The sequence below is a fragment of the Diplotaxodon limnothrissa genome, linkage group LG12, assembly GCF_057381915.1.
Source record: "Diplotaxodon limnothrissa isolate DT_005_m linkage group LG12, D_limnothrissa_male_GT1.1, whole genome shotgun sequence".
NCBI classification, from domain to species: domain Eukaryota; kingdom Metazoa; phylum Chordata; class Actinopteri; order Cichliformes; family Cichlidae; genus Diplotaxodon; species Diplotaxodon limnothrissa.
The window spans coordinates 33,649,473-33,671,257 of NC_140607.1; the positions used below are offsets into that span (position 1 = coordinate 33,649,473).

Here is a 21,785-nt window from a genome sequence, read left to right on the forward strand (position 1 = left end):
CAAAGTTCCAGAGAGTGTTACCGTAAGGATGCCAAGCCACTCACACCTGCACTCCTTCCTCCAAGCTTTAGGTGCCTGGGTGAATAATAAGATGGGCCTACAGAAAAAGCTTTTTGCATACCGGGGGGTGCAGCTTAGTCCCTCATGCACCCAGAGCTTCAAAGCCGGTAGTTTCTGGTAGAAGTTGAGATTTATCTCAACACAGCGAAACCAATGCATTTGATAAGTTACAGTCTTTGTAATGTCTTTTTTCTTTTCCAAATCAACAGCCGGCACCATAGAATGAAATCTCATAGGGTTCAGGAGGCATTGGAGCTACGCTGGCATAATGATCCCTGCGAACAGTATTTATTACTTATGGGATGAAAAGAGAATGGGAAGGATGCAGTGTTGTAAATTAGTCTGAGCCCCGTGTCTTCTACAAGCAGTCAGTCACATAGACGATGACTCTGTCTATTTATGCTCGCTCAATAACAATAACCCACCAAGGAAACAGGACTTGAGTATATACACTCCCCTCCTGTAAGTGAAGACTCTGAAGAATTCATAGATTGCACTTCACTATGGATGGCAGCCGTGGCTAGATTAGCTTCACAGCAGTTGCAGTGCATGAAATTGAAATGGCGACCTAGATTCATGACTTAAAAATATTCATATAAACTAATCACTAATTTACCTCTCTGCTACAAGTCCCTGCATTAAGTGTGCTTTGTAAAACCCATCATCACCACGATATGGTAAAATACCAGATATGCTTTTTATCTAACTTTCTGTTTCTCATTATCAATCACAGATAAAACTGGCTCAAAAAGATGGCAGTTAAGTTAGCAAGGACTGAATGTAAATATTCAAAATCAAAGGCTTCTAGTGACGCATCTTTTCAGTTCCTTTTATTAATCCTTCAATGAATCTTGACTTTTTCTTGACATATTTGCATATTAGGTGCGTATTTTACCAGCCTTTGAAGAGAGACATCAAATGAGCTGTCACAAACACCTGTTAACACTCCAAATGTACAAAATAGTACTATGCCGTCATGTTTAAAAAGTCTCTCCGCACCTATGAATAATCATGCTATCTTTCCACAGGCCTGTAAATAATATAAATCTAGGACAACACGTAATAGATTAAAAGAATACTTTAACATGGCTCGTTTTCCATTGTTTTTAAATAGATTAAAGATTCAAGCCAACAAAGTCCAAGAAAAACACGATTTCCATGTTTATACATCATCATGCAACAGCTAATAAAACTTAAAGAAAAATATCTTTCATTATATAATCTTTGGAACACGGAGGTGGATTACATTAGAGCAGGGACGTCAAACTCATTTTACATCGAGGGCCACATACAGCCCACTTTGATCGTAAGTGGGCCAGACCAGTGAAACTCCCCTTTCTGTCTGTGTAAAGAAGATTAACTAAACATTTATTCACTGAGAGATCTTAACATAAGAAAACGAAGTGCAATTTCAACAGCACATCTCAATTTTTCAACATCATAAAGAAATGCTGCTGTAGTAAATTAAATAAATCTGTCAGCACCACTTAAATGAAAGAAATGCAGTTTTGTTTTTACCTGTGGATCTATTGTAAAAAAAAATAATAATAATAATTAAAGTCTTTGTCCGACCAATTCTGGTCCCCAGGCCTTATGTTTGACAGCCCTGCACTAGGGTCTTTTCCAGTGTTCCTCAATGACAGCATAGTTCAGTCTCTATTCTGTCAGAGCCACAAAGCTAACACAACATTAACTGCACTTCACTCCAGATAACTTGGCTGTTTCTGTGTTCTCATTGAAGTTGTCATCACTGTGGTGGCTGAATAAACAGCATTAGGCAAATCAAGCTAGCAGTACATAACGAGTGATATGAATGATAATCAAATAATGCCAGTACAAGATGCATGACGGGCTGCAGCAACAAAGTAAACAATAGACACAGAAGGATGATTTGAAATTGTCCCCTTTACTCCTTTGCCCCGTGCCAAGTGTAGATCACCTACTGTAATGAAATCACCAAAAGTTTTGTTTGCCTCTATATTAATTTTTTTTATCTCTCATAATCATCGTGATTAAATTGTGATTATTTAAAATGAGTACTGATTAACCAAATTGAATCCCTTCAGCCTTCAGAACTGCCTTAATTCTTGGTGGCATAGATTAGACAAGGTGGTGGAAACAGTCCTCAGATATTTTGGTCACGGTGGCATCACAGGTGGACATCAATGATGCAAATCCCCCGCTCCACCACATCCCAATGGAGCTATCTTGGATTCTGATCTGGTGGCTGTGGAGGCCATTTGACCACACTCAGCTCATCGTCACATTCAAGAAAGCAGTTTGAAATTATCTGAGCTGCACTGACATGGTGCACCATCCTGCTGGAAGCAGCTGTCAGAAGATGGGTACACTGTGGTCCCAGAGTGGTGGAAGTGGTCAGCAACAATACTCAGATAGCCTGTGGCATTTAAAGGATGCTCAGATGGTACTAAGGTGCCCAGAGTATGCCAAGAAAATATGCCCCTGCTCCATTACACAATTACTGAACTGTTAATATGAGTCGGGATGGATCCATGCTTCCATGTTGTTTACACCAAATTCTAAACCTAACGTCTGAATGTTACAAGAGAAACTGAGACTCATCAGACCAGCCAGAAGTTTTCCAGTCAGTTGTGAACTGTAGCCTCAGTTTCCTCTTCTTAGCTGGTTAGACTGGAACTCTGTGTCTGCCCATCTACTTCGAGTCCAACATGTTGTGCGTTCCAAGGTTCAGAGGTTGTAACAAGCGGTCATTTGAGTTGCTGTAGCCTTTCTGTCAACTCAAAAGCACTTGTTCATTCTCTTCTGCCCTCAGGCATCAACAAAGCATTTTCATCCAGAGGAATCCCGTTCACTAGATATTTTCTCTTATTCGGACCATCTTCTGTAAACCCTATAGGTGACTATGCCCAGTTTCAACTTCAAGCGTAATTCAAGTAGCTGCCATGTGATTGGCTGATTAAACATTTGGGCAGGTGAACAAGTGTACCTAACAAAGTGGCTGGTGTGTAGAATTCCAATTAAATACGAAAATATAACAAAATTGATACATAACAACTAAACTAAACATGCTTCTGGGAAGAAGCAACAGCCACTGCTGGACAGGAAAGTGTGTGTTGGGTCATTAAATGACTAGAAAATGAGAGCATCGATGCAAAACAATTAATTTGTATTTTTTTTAAAAATCACGAATAATTTGTTTTTTATAATTACGGGACACCACAACCATAACTTAAAATAACATTTAATGAACTGCCCAGCCCTTTTAAGGGCTACACACTACACACCGTGTGTCATGTTCAAAGATTAGGTTCAGACATATTACATACCTATTCCCTTCCCTCCATCTGTTATTATACACAGAAGTATTTAGTTACACAAATAATGAAACAATATGAGTTCAGTTTCCGTATTTAGTACTTTTAATTCCCTATGGTATCAAAACTTTCCACAACAACAATAGTACCTAGAATATATTTTGCATATGCACTGCCATATGATTGTTTTTTCCTACAGTATGATAACGTATGATTCCTATGGTTTTGACAGATCGGCTTTTATCGGATGGATTTTTTTTTTTTTTTTTGCTTGCTGCTGCACTGCAGAATATCTTAGCTGGTGTAATCTGCCACCATAGTGCTGCAAAAAAAATGTCTTCTAGGGAAAAAAGGCTGTTTGTTCATATAAAGGTTAGTAAAGCACACACACTTCAAACCAATGCAATAAAACAGGACAAAATGGTCAATCGAGATGCAGTCTTAAAGGGTTTTCTGATCGGATATTTATTGCATAGCTTTGCAGAAGACAGGAATTTGATATTTGGTCATACCCGCAACTGTCATATGTGAAACCCTTAGTTTTTCTCTGTAAACTTCGACTCTCCGTCTTCAAAAAAGAAAAAAAAAAGCGTGCAACTGCACTTTCCATAAACCGCAGATGTCTTCTTTTCATCTGTGGTTCAAATGGTTACACCACAGGACTCTGCTGACACCCCACGTTTCTCCGTGTTTCACCGTGAAACGAGCGAACTCGTCAAAAACGTTGCAACGTTTTTGCAAATATTGTTGCCTCTGACGTCCGTTTCTCGTGATGATCAGGAAACAAACAAAACACTTGGTGAGCTTAAACAGAGAGAGAGAGGGGGGGGGGGGGGGGTGTACTTTGAGAGCTGTCATCCCCGAAAAGGCGCACACACACGCGCACCATCAGAGCGCGCACACGCTCAACACTGCTGGCCTGCAGACTCGCTCAGCTCTGCACTGCCTGGAAACCTGCCCTCCTCCTACATTTCAACTACACTACACTTTCTAGCAGACAGCTGTACCGCAAACATGCACAACTAAAATAATAAATACGTCAATTTTGACAGAGAAACAGCGACAGATACTCACTTCCCCAGCTCCTCGTACAGCTGATATTCATCTGTGAATCGCGTACAGGTTGTCGTGGCCATGTCTCTCCCCTGTCTCTCGCTTCTTCTTGTTAATGAACTCCGAAGATTCGCGGTTAGTTCGGGCTGAATGTGCGTAAAAAAAGTGCAGGTCCGCCCAACAGCGAGACGGCCGGTGGAGCGGAGAAGTGCCTTTTAGGAGGCGCCGAGTGACGGAGGGTTTGATATAAAGAGCCGAGGAAGCCTGGGTGGGTGTTCACTCTATCTCTCTTTCTCTCTCCCTCCCTCTCTCTGCACTATCTGACAGCTACCGCGCTCTGCGCTCCTATAAACAAGCCAGTTGAGCTACGACATGCCACTTCCTTTTGCGATTTTCACAATAAAAGCTTTGACATTGTCTACGTTCAAAAAAGAAAAAGTTGCAACCTTTGGTTTTCTATTAAACGGCCATTTATTTAGCCTAAGCACTGCCTTAGCATTTTTTCCCTGACCAGCCAACTAAGTGCATAAAGTTGGTTTTATATACATTTTTTAAACAAGATGCCAGTTCATGCAATGGTAAGAACAAACTGACTGGAGTATTTGCATGAGTTAAATGATATTATACTCAGCTATATTTCCATTAAAAATTATTTGAGAAAGAATGTTTCCAGGATTCAATTCAGTTCAATTCAGTTTTATTTATACAGCGCCAAATCACAACAACAATAGCCGCAAGGAGCTTTATATTGTAAGGTAGACCCTACAATAATACATACAGAGAAAAACCCAACAATCATATGACCCCCTGTGAGCAAGCACTTTGGCTACAGTGTCACAATGTTTTGTTTTGGGGTTTTTTTTGTCTCTGCTGCTGTTTGGAAGCAGTCTGGCAGAGATTTTAAATGTCCCATATTTGGGCACCAGTTTAGCTCACTGGTTGAGCAGGTACTCATATGTCCTATAGTTAAAACAAGGTTGAAGTTTGACCCCAGTTCTTTGCTGTGTCTCTTACTCTGTTCCCTGTCTAGTCTTCACTGCTAACCTGTCTATAAAGGGAAAAAATGCTCTACTGCTACTTCCTGTGTCCCTTCACCCTCAGAGGAGAACATTACATTTGGGTTTTCTGCACCTTATACACCTCATCATTCTGCTCTGCATAGACCTGTTGCATCCCATGCATCCAAAACAGGACCATAGGGCTCAGGTGGTTATGTCACCAGTACCACAGAAACAATTAAATTGTTTATGTTAATGCTGTTCATAATATTATTTATGAAGACCCTAAAATACTACAGTTCTTCCTGGTGTGCAGGAAGAACTCCCTTTTAACAGGAAGACTCCTTCGGACGGACCGAAGAGTCAGGAAGGGGTATCGTTTTGTGGTTGTGTCTGTTTGAGTAGGTATTTTTCCAACATACTCCCATGCAGTTCTCTGAAAACACAACAGTGTGTAGTGGTGTTTGTAGTCTGAATACTTATTTGTTGAAAGGTGGAACCAGAGCAGGGAGAGGAATCAGGTTTTCCCCCATTCCAGAGTCCTCCGTGATTGGAAGAAACATGAAAAAACATCAAAGATAGACAAAAAAAAATACAGTAGTCCATTGTTTTAACAATCAGTTTCTGTGGCTGATGGACCAACAACAGAACAAGAGAGACAGCAAGACCAGTTGTACCATATACTTTGGACACAGCCTCCATCTGGCAACAAATGCTCTCTGCAGGCGATCAAACTATCCTTAGCTGTCTGTCAATATAATGCCAACAGAGAACCGTGTTCAGCACCCATATATGTAACCAGCTGAGGGCGAGGGGGGAAAGAATATAAAGTAGAATAGCAAAGAGACAGGAAAGAAAAATTAAAGGATGTTTTACACTAACCTGGTTCACCTCTAATAAGGTTATATAGAAAAAAAAAGGTCTAATCTTAAAAATAGAGACGGTCTGTCTTTTTCCCGAGCCCAAACTGGGAGCTGGATCCAGAGGAGAGGTGAAGGCTCTGTCTTCTGTTCTATTTTTGGAAACTCTAGGAGCCACATGTAAGTCTGCAGTGCAAGAGCAAAGAGCACTGTTAGCATAAATTGGCACGATGTGGAAAAAAAGGATTTAAAAGGGAGAAAATGAAGAGAAGCTAATATTGGGAGAACCATGACTTCTCTTTCCAGTGTTTGTTAGCACTCTTTCAGCAGCATTTTCAATCAGCTAAAAGCTTTTTAGAAGTTAACATATTTTTTGATTCCTACACATTTTCCAAGCTGATGATTCCTATTGGTATATTACCACAAGTGGAAGATTCCAGTCGGTGGAAAAGCACAAATGGAAAATATCACTAGCAAACAGCCATTGTTTCCATGAAATGGGTTGTATGCTGAAATTATTTTTTTTCATGTTATTTTACAGTCTTATGAGAATAAAAGCATTTTAGCTATTTGAAAAAGAAGAGTGCCCAGAGTTATTTGATTTTTAAACATTGCTACTGACTATTGACTGGTTCACCTAAAATATTAAAGCTCACCCGTGGGATAAGCCTGGCTAAGGGCTAGGCTATATAACCACATGGACCCTTTTCCAGCAGGAAGAACTGATCAGAAATTCATTACTTACAAAAAATAATTTTGAGGCTTTTTGAAAAAATGTGCATTATAGTGAGAAAATAAGAGAAAATGCAAATTTGCCTTTAGAAAATAATACCATTATATAATATGATAAAAGTTGTAATACCATAACGTTATCGTCACTGTTTCCTTTTTTTTTTTTTTACTGAAAATCAGAAAAGAGTACTGACTATATATTTTGATACTAAGTCCTGACAGCAAAGATTATCTTGGGGTTGTAATGCTCCTGGTGGTTAAAATCAGCAATACAGCTATATTCTCTCTGCATGCATTTAAGTGTGTATTTGGAGCAATTTGAATATGTGATGTTCAATCTTTGAAATACTTGAAGATGATGCACAGCCTACATTTCCTCATTCTTTATCTAAAAAAAATAAGTTAGAAATTTTGTATTTGGTATTATTTTGTATTGTCATTCATTAATATTTGGAGGCGCTCAGTATAGTCTCTATATCGACGTGTGTGCATAAACCACTCCTCTCACCATCGCTTTGGTCATGCCACCACATCAGGACTATTTTTTAGCTGCATGCAAAGTGACAGAAAACAGAGCTGGGTAGCATATAATTTATCCTTAAATCTAATAATTTTATTCATGCACCTTTGTGAAGATTAGTAATTAAATGTCATAGTTCACCTATCTTATCCAAATGAGTGCATCCGTCTTTATTTTCGTCTAAGAAACGATGTTGGATTCTATTATGAAAACAGCAATAATGAATTTCCGGTCTCGTGCTGATCAGCTCGGCTAAATTGACGCAGTCAACTTGAGTTGGTTCGCGGCTTCCTGAGCGGCAGCGGAGCTTCGACTCTTTGTCGCTCTCTGGTGGACAAACAGTCCAACGGCAAGCGCGACAACGTAATCGAACACACCTCCCGCCAGCTTGGTGCGTATTTCCAAATAGGGGCAAATATGAGAGAGCTTGTTTCTGCTGTCAAAACGTGCCGCTATGTGTGCAGTAAATAAAAGTTTTCTCTTCAAGTTTGAGGAAGAGTTACATCAGCATCTTCGTGACTTCCTCAAAACAACAAATATGTGTCAAGTAATGGACACAGCTGTGCAGGAAATATAATAAGAACTCATTAAGTATGAAAAAGTGCAAAACTGTATTTAGTACTGGCTACTTTAATGTTAAGCGTATGTAAAAGTACTTTTACTAAAGTGTTCTACCTCAGTATATATTTCATAGCTTATTTCTAAAGCGCAGTTTTGGCACTTTAACTTAGGTAAAGGATCTGAATACCTTCTTTACCACATTGTTTTTATTTTAAATTTTGTTTATTTTACTTATTTGTGAGGATTCAGATTATCCACAGCTTTTGTCCCTCATCACCGTCTGGACTCTCCCAAGAAGTCAAGTTTCATTTCAGATAGTGTTGGACAATGACTGGTTGCAGTTTAACCTCTACTCCTGAGGTCCACATCCTCTTTAGTGAAAATGGTTTCACTGATCTGAGCTCTACCCAAAATGCGTGAAAAGCCTACACACTGCCAATAAAAACTACAGACATCAACTCAGCAGTTAGCAGATTTCTTGGAAGGACACGCTGACTAATAATGAATGTTGAATGTTCTATCTGCGTCTTTTCTTAATGAGCTGGACTCAAGACCTGGACAGAGGACGTTGTGAAATTGGCCGGCAAAGCCTGAAATGGGCTAGAACAGAAACAAATACTCTTCAGAGAAATGCACACAAAAAAATAACTGTGATTAATCGTGAGAATCTGGGAGGATAAGAAGGTAACAAGATCTAAAAATAAAAGCTGTGAGATCAGAGACACGAGGACTAAGAATGAGACAGAGTTTGATGCAGGCCCAGATGGCTGCTGGTAATCAGATTACCTCTGAAAGAAACCATTCGCTGCAGGACAAATATTATTACAGCACTGACCTTTTAAACTCTGTCGTTATGAGATCAAATCTTCATAGGTTATTTAAAAATAAGCACCTTTCTACTTAAGCACTTCTGTCAATAAAACCTTTCTTCACAAGAAGAGATCACAAGAGGTGTTGGTCTGAAATAAGTAATCTCAGATATTTCAAAGAATGACTCGTGGACGAGGTAAATTTACAGTTCCCAAAATATACGAAGACAATACCTTCAGTAATTCTATGACACTGTGTAGTTTCACCCAAATCACAAGGTTTATATTTGCTGTTTTCTGAGAAAACTCCGTTGTTCTCGTATTCTTTGCAGTAGCACCACCATGGTTTGTTGGTCCAATGCACTTTATGAAAGAAACCTGAAACATTTTTTTTTTTTTTACATATTTTCTGTTGAGAGCCAATGAGCAATTGTTGGCATTTAGCTCAAAGCACCCAGGGTTCAACTACAACCTCACAGAGTGTGTCAAACTACACGTGCCCCCCGCAGCCCCTCGCCCATGCTTCAGCAACATGCTTGAGTGTTGCTTGTAGCAACATAATTGCTGTGAATTAATGTTATCAGCCACGTGGACTCATTAGACAGTTGCCCCTTTGGCCACAAATGAATCTGCTGCTGCAAGATGACACCTGAAACTTCCCTTCTTGACTGAGTTCATTTATTTATTGGACATATTTCTCACACAGAAACACATTCTGGGCATCGCACACACACTGAGACACACGTACACAAAAATCTCAGGCAAAGATTAGAGACTTTCCACGATAGAGGAATAAATGAACAGTCCACTCAAAACAAAAGAAGTCACACAAACATAAATAATATCACAGCAGTCCTTCAACAGATCAAATATTGCATCATTTGAAATGTCTCCATGCATTCCTTATATATCTGACTATAGACTTTCCTCATTACTCGATTACATTACTGTATGAGAGCTTTGTTCCTCCTGTGGTTGTTGTTTGAGGTGGATACTCTGTGGTTTCATCTTGTGTTAAAGACGTTGTATCCACATCTGTAAATATGTGTGTGTGTGTGTGTGTGTGTGTGTCACTGCAGCAGGCGGACAGAGTTGACGTGGAGATGGTAGAGGAAGTCTGCGTAGGACGCGCCTCCATTGGGGCTCTTGTCTTCCACAAGGTGACGCTGCAGGGCCTCCTCGCAACTGTCGCCCTGCTTTACCACCCACAGCTGAAAAAGAACGATACGCAGGAGGTTACGCTTTCGAAAGCGTCTCCGGTCTTAAGTCGTGCTAATCTGTACACAGCTGCATTACATATACACACCAAGACTCAAAACACGAGTTTCTGCAGCTAACCCTGTCTGTGTCTATGACCTGAAATCACAGGGTGCTGCTGTGAAGAAGGCATCGGGCTCTGCAGGGAAACTTTCTTGCAAGATTTCAGCTTGCAGCTGATACATAACTCACCTTCTCCAGAGGAGTTAATGTTCCAGATAATAAATAAGCCCCTACAAAACCTACTGACTGATTCTGTACAAAACGGCATCACCATTCCTGAAAGAAGCACTGTATCTCAGCGTGCAGGTTTATAGCTCAAATGAGAGCTGGGAACAGATGTGGACTGAACTCGCTGAGATGACAGCAGATGTGTAACATAAGGTCATCATACTGGGGTGATGCTGTCTGAACAAATAAACTCAGCCTTCAGCTGCAGTTGACACAGCCGCTCACCTTGCGGGTGCACGATGCCCCTGAGTTCAGTGTGTTGATCAGGGATCGGATACTGATGGACAGATGGTTTTCCAGAACTGGCAGCTTGGTCTGGAGGAAAAAACGGAACAAAAATGAAAAAGAAACACCTGAAAAATATATTTTTTAAAAGAACTTCTCATTCCACATAAACTGCTTTGTGGATGACATTTTCATAGGTGTGTTTTTATAGCACTTTGTTACAAACAAAAGCAATCATCACTTTATGTACTTAACATCTTTTTTTTTTACCTTCTTTTTTTTTTTACTAAAAGAGCTGAGATTTAACAGTTTTATGGGCTTTTGTGTTTTGTTTTTTTACTCTGGCCACTTTTGACTAACATCTACTGACTCAACAGAGTAGGACAGTTAAACTCCCTCCCCCACACACACATATTAAAATGATTACAGAATGATGGCCTTACTGTTTGTTAATTCAGTCATGCAAACTGGCTGAATGTTGAAATATGACCAAAAGGCTCACTAACACTGATGGTGAGCTAGTGCACCTTTAAATAAACAAGCAGGACTGTCAGAAACAGTGCTCGCAGCATCAGTGGTCTATCTTACTCCTAACATCCAACATGACACTGCTGAATCCTCCCTCAAGGTCCTGGAGTGCATCTGTGGCCACTAAGTTTTATAGAGTGAAGCAGCTGCACCTTGGTGTGGACGACGCTCATGCTTCAGGATTTCCTCCAGAAGAAACGAGCTCGCAGGATCAGGAAACTTAGGTGGTTCTTTGGTGGAGTCCAGACAAGTTCAATTATCAGAAAAGACGCTAAATCATACATTTAACGTTACAGCTGGGCCCTTCTGTGTGGAGTTTTTTCAACTTGTTTTCTCTGTCATGTGATTCGATAACTCTGAATTGACGGGAAAGTATACGTTTAAAGAGACTGAGCTCATGGCTCATTGTTAGTCAGTGGTGATAGTCTCGGTTGTTATGCAGCTGTACTGTTTAAAAGGCTGTGAAACCTGCAGTCAGCTGAGACTGAAGAAGTCACTCGGATGAGTGAAAGCGCTGCAGATAAACAGAATCAACTTTCCTGGGTTTTACTCGGATTATTGAGCGTGCATCCCAACCCAGATGATTATGCTGTGAGCTCTGGTTAGACAAGCATTCATGTTACACTGAATGGCATTTGTCTCTGGAGTAATCTCTGATGATCAGACGCGCTTCCAGTTTAAGTGCATTTAGTTTATTTTTTAACACGGTGGCTGCTTTGCTTTAATGGCCTCCATGGTCACAATGGGCTAAAAAATCTCTGCTTTATGTGCTGCTCCACCAGTAAGTGACCACACGGTGTGCATGTCTATTCATCTTCTCTGCGCTCTTATAACAGATACCCCATTCTTCACTCTCTGTGAGGTGGTTGCAGGATTAGAAAGCTGCACACTCAGAGGTTTTTGACTTGTGATCACCTCCATGGGAGAAATATTGCCCGACTATAAAACTAGCTGAAATGTTGACGGTAATTTTAGTGTCCAGGGGGGCAGCAGAGCGAGGGTTCAGCGGTCAGAATGAAATAAAACAGTGAAGATGTAAAACTGAAAAAGCATTGCCTCTGCAGCAACCTCCCTTGATACATTTAATTTCACTCAAATAAGCAGCCAGCTTCAGTCCCTTTAGTTCACGTTTGCCTGTTTAGGCACGACGACTGCAGCGCTTTAGTCTCTGCTGTAACTGCAGAAAATAAATCATTCATCCGATTCATGTGGTGTTGACGTGGGAAGCGACCGTACGGTGTGCCTCTTATCTTTTATCTCCATGCCCTCATAAATGCATAGTGTTTTCTGTGTATATGTTATTGTAATGAAGTTGTTTTTGAAAATGTAATGTTATTAAATATGACTCATTTTAATGAGTACATCAAAAATGAGAGCAGAAATTACATTATGGTAGACTTCTGTGACCCTTTCCATCAAAATAACAAAGCTCTGCTCTGTAAATCAGTTATTATAGTGATCACAGTTTATTTACAATAAAGTAATAAATATATTTATCATCATAAAGAAAGAAAATTTAAATGCCACTAAAATCTGACATAATCTCTTCTATGCATCCATATCTTTCCTCAATCCTCACCTCTCCAGAGGGCAGGGATGAAAAACAGCTGGTGTTGAAGAGCTCAACCAGTGTGCATGCTGGGACTTGGGTGCCCACCCATAGCAGCAGCGTGAGGGGTGTATGAACCAAATAAAGACCTCTGGGCTCCAGGCTAGCTGCAGAGCAGCGCAGTGCCTCCTCTGGTTTTGGAAGGTTGGAGCTGTCAGTTGATAAAGGCTGCAGGTGACGGAGGAGTGAAAAGCTGAATTTAGTAAAAGTCTTCAAAGCTCAAAATGGCACAAGTGGAACTGTCCAATGGTGCAAAGGCTAAGCTAATGGTGACTATTTAAAGGAGCAATCACTTACTAAATACATAGCGTTGCTATTTTAAGCGCAATCTCTATGCTGACTTGTTCAATGGAAAAAGAGGTCACAGTTCACCACTAATGCAGGGCTGGAGAAATACTAGTTTGTCAATGACTCATCAGCACCGTGGCCTGTGCTGCCTGGCTGTGACTGCACTCTGTTCTTAAAATAGACAATAGTTTGCTACATGTAACAGGAAATCAATCCTTTCTCTTTCTCCTTTCGTTTTATGAATGAAAAACTAAACTGTGCAGACAGTTTTTCTGCTGAAACCTCACTGCATTTAAATATATATGTAAATTTAAAAATCACGGTAATGATACAATTAAAAATAAATAAAGTAATTTTTAATACAGCTAGTGACACTTATTGTACCATAAGAATAAATTCTTCTTGCTTTTAGAATATCTCATCACGACATGTGAGCATAAATTCTAACCATTTCTCTCTGCTTCATCCAAATGAGCATCTGACACTATTTTGAAGTTACTTTATCACAACTTTATCCTGACATATTAGCGTCACTCTGATCAAGAACACCTTTATTTAACAGAATAAAGACATGTAAGACAAACTCCCATGTGTTGATGGCACTGACCAGAGGCAGCAGCAGAGGGTAGAAGTGTGTGGCAGTGCTGCAGGTGTCCATGCGCAGCACCTGGCAGCGCTGCTGCAGGCGCTGATGGATGGAGCTCCTCAAGCCTGGCAGCAGCACTTCACTCTTCCTCAGGCTGTTGATGTAAACAGGAAGAGCTCGCAGATACTGAGGAAGAACCAGCTACAGGACGCACACAGTGCAGTACGTATGGTCAGCAAGATTCAAAACAATTCAACTATGTGCAATATAATAAAACCATAAAAAGCGGGACATGTGTACGCAATGTTCTCACCTGCCCCGCGGACACTGAAGCAGAGCAGCAGTGTTTTCGATAGGACGCCAGCGCTTCCGTAACCTCCGTCTGCAGCTCCTCCCTCAGCTCCTGCAGGGGGCGCTCCTGTACTGCACAGTACACTGACCAGACAGAACGAAGGCATCATTTGAATATCATTTGGTAGCTTCAGATGTCAATATTTATGAGGATGTTGGTGCCTTTATTAAAAGAAGAGAAGACAACATCAATACCTCAGAATCTTTACATCAAGCTTCATTCAGACCTCAGTGTAAATGCCGTCACTTTACAGGGGCGAGTGAATAATTTTACCAAGATGCCACATGAGAGACTGTAAAGCTGCATCTATAAGCTTTTAAAGATATAAACTTACTATTGCACAGACTTACAAAAACCCCAAATAAAACTGGTAAACAGATGATTAATAGCACGAGATAGGTGGTTTTAATGACGTCATATTTTTATTAATAATAATATTAAAAAATATTACAGATTATTGAGCGCAGATAATTGTATATTGATTAATTTCAGGTTTTCATGCAATTTTCATTATGTTTAGGATTGACTCACCTAAATATTTTAGTATTTGAATATTTGTTCATTTTAAGGATTTAGTTATTTATTCGTCTTAAAAAGCAGAAAGCTGTTTAATCTGACTTTCGTTTCCTTGGTGTTGCTCTCTGCTCCTGTTCTGTTTATCGAGTGACAGAAGGCTGCAGCTCTCTGAGTCTTCATATTACATGAAAGTAGAGCTGAAATCCCAGCAGGACTCCTTCCTTTAACTTGTGTGTAGGCAGATTTTGTCACACAATATAATTTATATTGTTATAAAGTTAGAAAAGATCAAAGACAGCTCTAATAGTCTACCCGTGAACAGTGCAAACTCCTTACTCTTCTTGCAATAGAAGGTGAGTAGTGTTTGGGCCTGGTAGTGACGAAAGGTGTCCTGTAGCTGACGTGAGCACCGCAGGGTCAGAGTGTGAACCCTGGTCCTCCGGTCTCCTGTCTGGAGGGTGTAAGATAAAACAACCTGACACACAGGACAAAAGGGAAAAAAAACAGGTTTAGTGTACAGCTAACATGTAAACTGGTTCCCAGTATGTGCAGTTACCGTTTCATCGATACATCGATATCACCTTATTTGTAAACTACATCAGCAAAAAAGCTTTAAAATTGTCACTATAATGGATTTAAATGACAGACCCACCTGTATGGCTACGCCCCTCGTCTCATCCAGAGCTCTGGTGTGTGCGAGCTCCACAGCCAGTGTGGTCCACGTGTCGAGGGTGGCCAAGGTGACACGTCCAGGGTTAGAACCAGGAACAAACAGCCCGTAACAGCCGGACACGCGTAAATCTAGTGAGACGCGTACATGTAATGGAAGCATTTCTGCAGAGCACTCCCTGCAAAATCTTAACTAAGAAATAAATCTCACCTTTGCTGACAAATATCCTGAGCTCAGCCTTGTAGCCTGTGTGTGTCTCTACAGTCCTCTTTAGATCAGTGCTGAAACGCTCTCTGTCCAATTCTCCCTGTGGAGCATATAAAAAAGATACCAGTTTACAACCAGACCTCACAAAACATTTTCCAAATCGTCATTATACAGATACAGATAAAAGACCTCCTGCAGTACTGATAAATCTGATGGCCTCTTTAATTTTCTCCAGATGGCTTTTTTCTAGTTCCATCTGCTTGTCTGCTGATGTAAGAATCTAGACCTCCTGTTTTTATTCTTGGTTTAAAAAGCACCATTTGTCACATGTATTTGCACACATTTTAAACAGGATTTGTAAGAGTGAAGCAGAATGTAATTTGTCACCCCATTAGGATAACTAACTGCAGGCTGTAGGCTTTAAATTGAGCTGGACTTTAGTGTAGTGTCATTTTTAGTTACTGTGTCTCCCATGTGGCAACCTTCATGGTTATAAATATGCCATGTTTGATGTTGCAGTGTTTACAACCATCACTTAATTCAGTATTATTCAACGTCCAGGATTTTAACCATTTCATTTGTGGAATTCTCAGTGAAACAGTAGGAAAAGCCGCTGATTTACCTGGAGGTGGCTGTAAGTGTGCAGAGCTCCACCTGTCAAATATGGAATGTCGCCTGGCCAAGCCCCACCCACATCTTGGTGAGAGAGGACAAACAGATGAACACCACATCCCTGATGGACGCACTCCTTGACCACTGACACGGCCTGTTCTGATGGCTGAAAGATGGACTGTGGGAGGGGGAGGAGAAAGAAATTTACATATGGAGAGGGGTCATTCACCAAGGATGAGTTCAACGGTTACATTGCGACCCTAGTACCCACAGATGTTTACACCTTATGGCATTGAGATAGTCTACCTTTGGTTTGTTGGTGCCAAAGAAGCCTGAGCTTGTATGTCCAGTCTCTATCAGAGAGGTAGTATGGAAGATCAGCAGCTTGCCAGGACAACCCAGACCCTAGTTTGTAATACAGTCAGTTATGATTTTATCAATATTTAATGCAGCCACATCGCACAAAGAAAAACCTTTAATTGTGACATTTAGCCTGATGAAGTTTAGTGCAGTTATGCCAAACCTGTAGTACAGCAAGTCCTGCTTTGACAGGCAGCTCCATGGGAACTCCACCGGAGTCAGTTCCTTCTGTGTTGAACTGAGGAACGAGTTGTAACACGCTGCATGAAGAACAGAGACAAACAGATTGTGAAACTCATAAAAGACATCAAGACAAGACTATACTTACATCAGAGTTTAAAAACAGTGGCACCTGCAAGTGCTCTGCAAGTGCTACCAATCAGCCTCCTAGCACTTATGGTATCAATTTGAAATTCCTGGGTGACTTTCTAAGTAAGTGCATTAACAAACTTGAATGTAAATGACACCTAACCGCCTGCCTGCCAGGGTTTTGTGGTAATTAGCATACTAGCATTGTTTTCCTAAAAACATGTCTACCATGGGTTAGGGTTATTAGGGTAATAGGGCTATTATCTACCTTATTAAGCCATAAAAACAGCTCGTGAGTTTAATTTTTGTAAACGAGGAAAAGTGAGAAATAAAATGGCAATAAGACAGAGTTCGCCTGTTTGTGATGGGTCAAGTTAATTGCTGCATTATCAGAAACAGCCTGCATGTAAATGCCAGCTTGACCCCACATGGTCGCACACCTGGTACCTGTGTTTGAAGCAATCATTTCAAAGGCAACACGATTGCAGGTTTATTGCATACATTTGCAATTATTTTGCCTGTTCTATAGTCTCCAGCCAGCGTTTTCACTATAGTGACTGCAGCATTTGTGGCACCACAGTGGTCAAGGCCACTGAATGAGATCAGGGGAGTAACCATGACAAATGTGCCAAATTCCACAGCTTTTTATCAACATGGACCTCAAACGTTGTGGTTGCCTGTGCTGATTGCCTGCTTTGCTACCAATAAAAGATAAAATATTACTTGAAAGAGTGAAACATGAAACACTGACATGAACAAAGTAGCACCACTGCATCAGTTAGTCATACAGACTCGGCAAAATACATCTGAAAAAACTGTTAGCATCTCTGTTACCTGTCGATGCTGCTGATACAGTCTTTGAGGGGCACCAGAAGTCCTTCCCTCACAGGAAGCTGCAGGTCTTCTGTCTCTGTGATGACCAGCATGTGTGGGCGGGACAGTTCAGGAGTGAGGTCGTAGAGGTGGATCCTGCTGTCATACGTCATCAAACCAACACGGACATCTAAAGCATCACCATCCTCCCTAAACACACAGGATGAAACCTTAAAGACAAACCAGGATTTATCAAAATTGCACAGGAATATTACTGAACACTGTTTTACCTGTTCATAGAGTTAAGCAGCATTTGTATTTGTTGTGTTACAAATTCCAAGTGTCCTCCTCTCAGTGCTGAGACAGACACATCTATGGCTAGAAGGAGTGCAGCAGCTTCCCCCTGAAACAATATGACAAGCGTGTCACAGTTGTACTTAAATTTCACAAAGCCCGTTTTCAAGAGCAGCTAATGATCATCAACGTGCAAACAAAACTGTAAATGGGTAACCTTCTGAGAATTGAGGATTTCATATGACCCCGTGCTGAGTTCAGGCCTCTTCTCCTTATCGACCCGAACCCCGTTCACACCATTGGTAGGCTGGTAGTGCTGCCATGGTACTGAAACACAAGAGAAGACAGACAAACTGCAGCTACACAAAAAGCAACAAAATACAACAAACTACACTCAGTTTGTCCACAGCAGTTCAATACACTGAAATGGCTTTTAAACTTCTTACTCGTCTTCATTCCACCAATATTTTAAGTATTTTTACTCAAACAAGTACATTCCATAAATCCATAAAGTCTTCAGGTCAAAAAGACACAAAATATTTTTCTGTTAATAAACAGTACAGTGTAGAAAAAGTTGGTAAAAAAACAAACTATTGAAGGAAACAAAAGACAGTACAAATTTAATTTAATTTAAAGTGAAAGCAAGGAGTTTATTATCAAGCTCGACCCCTGGAATACACGACTGCCCTTAGTGTTTGTACAGACCACATAACTACTGCATAGATGAAGTTTAGTGTATTTGAATTTAATCAAATATAGTTTTTTTTTTGTATTTCTGGTATTTGTGAGTTTACCTTCTCTCTGTTAAATCTTACCTTCACTGAGTTTGCCACAGAAGGGGCAGTAAAACCTTTGACCACAATCCTGCCAGCCCATCGCTGGACACATGGAAGCTCCACACCCCCCACAGCCCACAACACACTCTGTCTCTTTGCACAGTGGGAGAGGCTTCTAGAGGCAACAAACAAACACATTTAATGCATCTAATATCTAAATGCCATATTAGTTGATTGTAGCAACAGTATTGTAGCTTCATCTCCATTTTTAACAGAATATGAAGCAAACTGAGCAGCGAGAAACTAACCTCTTCAGCACTTTGTTTTACCAGAGGGGTGATCAGAGCGCCCAGCGGCAGACAGCTAAGCAGAGCGGCCTGACCCTCACAGGGCACACAGTACGAAGTGGAGCGGATGGCAAAAGGACTTGCATTACCTACAACAGAGATAAGCACACAGAGGATCAAAGATGGGATGCAGGTTTTAAGTAATGGTGATGCACTGGTGAATATGCCATCTGCAACCAGAGTGCTGGATAAAATAAATTTAGGAATACAGACAGTTTTGTGTGTGTTCACCTCTGTCCTCTACGATACAGGAAGTAGTTGCCAATGGAGGAAGACTGGAAAAAGGCTCAGAGGTAAAAACCTTCCCCTCCCACTCAGCCTTGTCTTCCGTCATCACCTTCAACTAAGGCCAAGAGAGAAACAAGAGGCGGAATCAAGAATATGTTAACATTTCAGAGGAAAGACATATACGTGTAAATGCATGGAATTAAGGATAAATACTAAGCTGCAAAAGAAACAAGCAGAAATAGTTAACGATACTTTACATTAATGGAAATTAGACATATTAGGGAGAGAACATGCATCGTCCTTCAGACTAAAAGCCTGAGAGAAGTTGAAGAGAAAATTGTTCTTCACTTTAAAGGAGCAGACAGGAGTTAGTTAGGAAAAGACAGAAAGGTAAGAGGATAAAAGAACTTACAGCGCTAGGCAGTAGCTCTGGGTCCAGACCATAACGAGATTCAGAGTTAAGAGACTGCAGAGAGGAAAGGTAAAAGCTCATTCTCAGAGCTAAGATGACACACAGGTGATAACAGAGTCAACACGAGCTGATGTTCAACCTAGTTTCTGATTCTAAAGAATAAAGGTTCCTCAGTTTTACAGCAGAGTAAACACACGTGAAGAAGTTAGCTTATAATGTTAGAAACTTATAAACAACTTCCTTAAATTTATGGGGTTCTAAAGACTAAGAAATTATTTTGCTATAAATTATTAGAATTATATATATGCATATTTAATATTAGATGTTTCCTCACCTGAGGTGTGAAGCTTTTGACCTGTGCAGCTGCAGTGGGAACAAACTGGTTTATGTTTTCTGGGGAGAAAGGGGAGATCCAGAATAGTAATAAGTGGTCTATTTTTATTCACACTACAGCACATGACATCTGATTAATATTAATGAACTCACCTCCAGAGTGTGCTGGAAGTGTCCACTGAGGCTGCTGTTCGATGGGAGATGTGGGCGAGGCATGATTGTGAGTAAATACTGCAGATGATCTGGCATTTGCTCCCTCAAATCCAGGCTGAGGTATACACTGTAGACTCTCGTTTTCATATAAAGGAGGCCTAATGGGCAAATGATTTTGATGTGGTGACTGAGGTCCATTTACTGAATCCTGCTGTGTGTAGGGATGCTGGAAATGTTGAGCTACAGCTTGGTAAGGGTTGTGAGGGGAATGAAGTGATGTCCATTGGGTGTCACAAGGATGAATGTCTTCATTCATGTTACCTCCTTGGCTTGCAGCTGGAATCGTGGCTGAAACATCAGGAATGACTGGCTGCACACTGTGGTCGGTGTTATTAACATGTAACAAGCTGTTATGAGGATTGTTGTTATTGGGTGAAAATACAGTGAAGTCTCTCTGGAAGCTGGAGCTGGACATCTGGAGGTGGTTGTAGCAAGGAGTGTAATCAGAAGGAGACCTCAGGTTGAGATGCTGAAAGCTGGGCAGAGGGTCAAAGAGGTGTCTTGGAGGTGAAGCTGTGGACCAGTCCTTCTGACCCGCCCACGGCTGGCAGGGTGTCTGGCTCTGATTGGCTGAGGGGACGTCCATCATGCTCCATAACCATCACTGATAGGTGTATTTCGTTTTGGAGGCGTCACCTAAAGAGAAAACAGAAAAATATATCAGGAGGGTTGTAATGTGATCCTGCGCTCTCCACTGACACAGGTTAGATTTTGGAATACGTTGCATTTTCAAAAACACAGATTTTTCGCTATGAGTTCAGTTTCTATGATTTTTAAGCAAATTTTAGCAGAAACTGTCGAGTCTACATAACCGCTAGCTGTCCTTCGGATAGCACCGGATCTAAATGATCATGAAACAGATCAGTAACAGTACACATAAGCAAACACGATGAGATAAAACACCAATGACTCAAGAAACAAATTCATATTCGGTTATAAAAGACTTAATACCCTCGGACATCAAAGGAAACGGCGGGCTCCGCATGCAGCACTTGAACATTTGCGTCCTCATTTTCGCCTCCCCTACACCGGAAGCGAAATGCTTTACGTTATATTAAAATGTAGAAGAATGCACGAATGCAATAATAGTAGTTTTGTAAGCGTTTGATAGTAGCTCCAGCATCCCCGGTTCCCGTTGTACACCTGAGACTCACTGCAATGGAAGCGTCATCACGCTGGAAAGTCTCACGTTTCCGTTTGTCCTTTCACAGTAAAAGCCTCCAAAACGTACATATTTAATTCGGTTACTAATTTGGAGTTATATAATGGGACTAGATGAAAATGTTTTCTATACTATATCATCTGTGCTGAATTTCAGATTATTGCACATTTATTTAAATAATTTAAAAGTAGCTGCTAATTCTTTCCAGCTGAAGATGCCCAGAAAACCTGAAAAGTAACTAAATACATATATGGTAAATGAAATAAGGTCAGCCAACAAGAAGCTACAATACTAAACACGTGCTTAAATGAGTGTCAGATTGGCGACCTACTAAGGGTGTACCATGCCTCTCTGTTACTGTTAAGAATGAACAGTGCAGTTCTGTCACCAAGTACTTTCTTTTTGAGAAATTAAGATACTGTTTTGATGAACCTTTTATAGTTATATTTGATCAAATTCAAACATTCTGAATGACTAATTTTCCTACCACTCCTGTACACTCTTGGTGTACAATAATGTGCCATCAAGATACAAGGTTTTGCCCCCCTGGCCAAAAAAAAAGCTACAA

The 21,785-nt window shown here is 40.7% G+C and overlaps 2 protein-coding genes across 12 annotated transcripts in view; both read right to left on the reverse strand.

Moving 5' to 3' along the window:
- Positions 1-4,715, reverse strand: part of camk2b1 (calcium/calmodulin-dependent protein kinase (CaM kinase) II beta 1) — an 89,404-nt gene extending 84,689 nt beyond the window's left edge. For 10 of the 11 annotated variants that reach the window (XM_085367511.1, XM_085367507.1, XM_085367504.1 and 7 more), the window contains exon 1: positions 4,431-4,715. In XM_085367511.1, coding sequence (XP_085223637.1) covers positions 4,431-4,492 — 62 coding nt within the window. In that variant the 5' untranslated portion in view covers positions 4,493-4,715. The remainder of the gene's footprint in view (positions 1-4,430) is intronic. The other variant, XM_085367514.1, reaches the window with a different exon arrangement.
- A 5,243-nt stretch (positions 4,716-9,958) lies between these two features.
- LOC146621703 (protein transport protein Sec24C) lies at positions 9,959-21,065 on the reverse strand. The gene is made up of 21 exons (XM_085368728.1): positions 21,007-21,065; positions 19,996-20,691; positions 19,844-19,902; positions 19,510-19,563; positions 19,101-19,212; positions 18,831-18,958; positions 18,562-18,697; positions 17,964-18,073; positions 17,743-17,855; positions 17,474-17,662; positions 16,494-16,590; positions 16,277-16,375; positions 15,981-16,148; positions 15,362-15,458; positions 15,134-15,282; positions 14,818-14,956; positions 13,927-14,048; positions 13,635-13,814; positions 12,710-12,907; positions 10,603-10,692; positions 9,959-10,100 (listed from the first exon to the last, which is right to left on the reverse strand). The coding sequence occupies exons 2-21, from the start codon at positions 20,642-20,644 to the stop codon at positions 9,960-9,962; spliced, it is 3,030 nt and encodes a 1,009-aa protein (XP_085224854.1). The 5' UTR covers positions 20,645-20,691; positions 21,007-21,065; the 3' UTR covers position 9,959.
- Positions 21,066-21,785: the final 720 nt, after the last annotated feature.

What these genes read in the sequence shown, in the direction of transcription:
- LOC146621703 (XM_085368728.1), bottom strand. Translation starts at nt 20,644, where the DNA reads ATGATGGACGTCCCCTCAGCCAATCAGAGCCAGACACCCTGCCAGCCG. An exon ending in ACTTCCAGCACACTCTGGAG is followed by an intron (nt 19,903 to 19,995) that starts GTGAGTTCATTA and finishes CTTTCTCCCCAG; the next exon opens with AAAACATAAACCAGTTTGTT. An exon ending in CAGAGCTACTGCCTAGCGCT is followed by an intron (nt 19,213 to 19,509) that starts GTAAGTTCTTTT and finishes TCTTGGCCTTAG; the next exon opens with TTGAAGGTGATGACGGAAGA.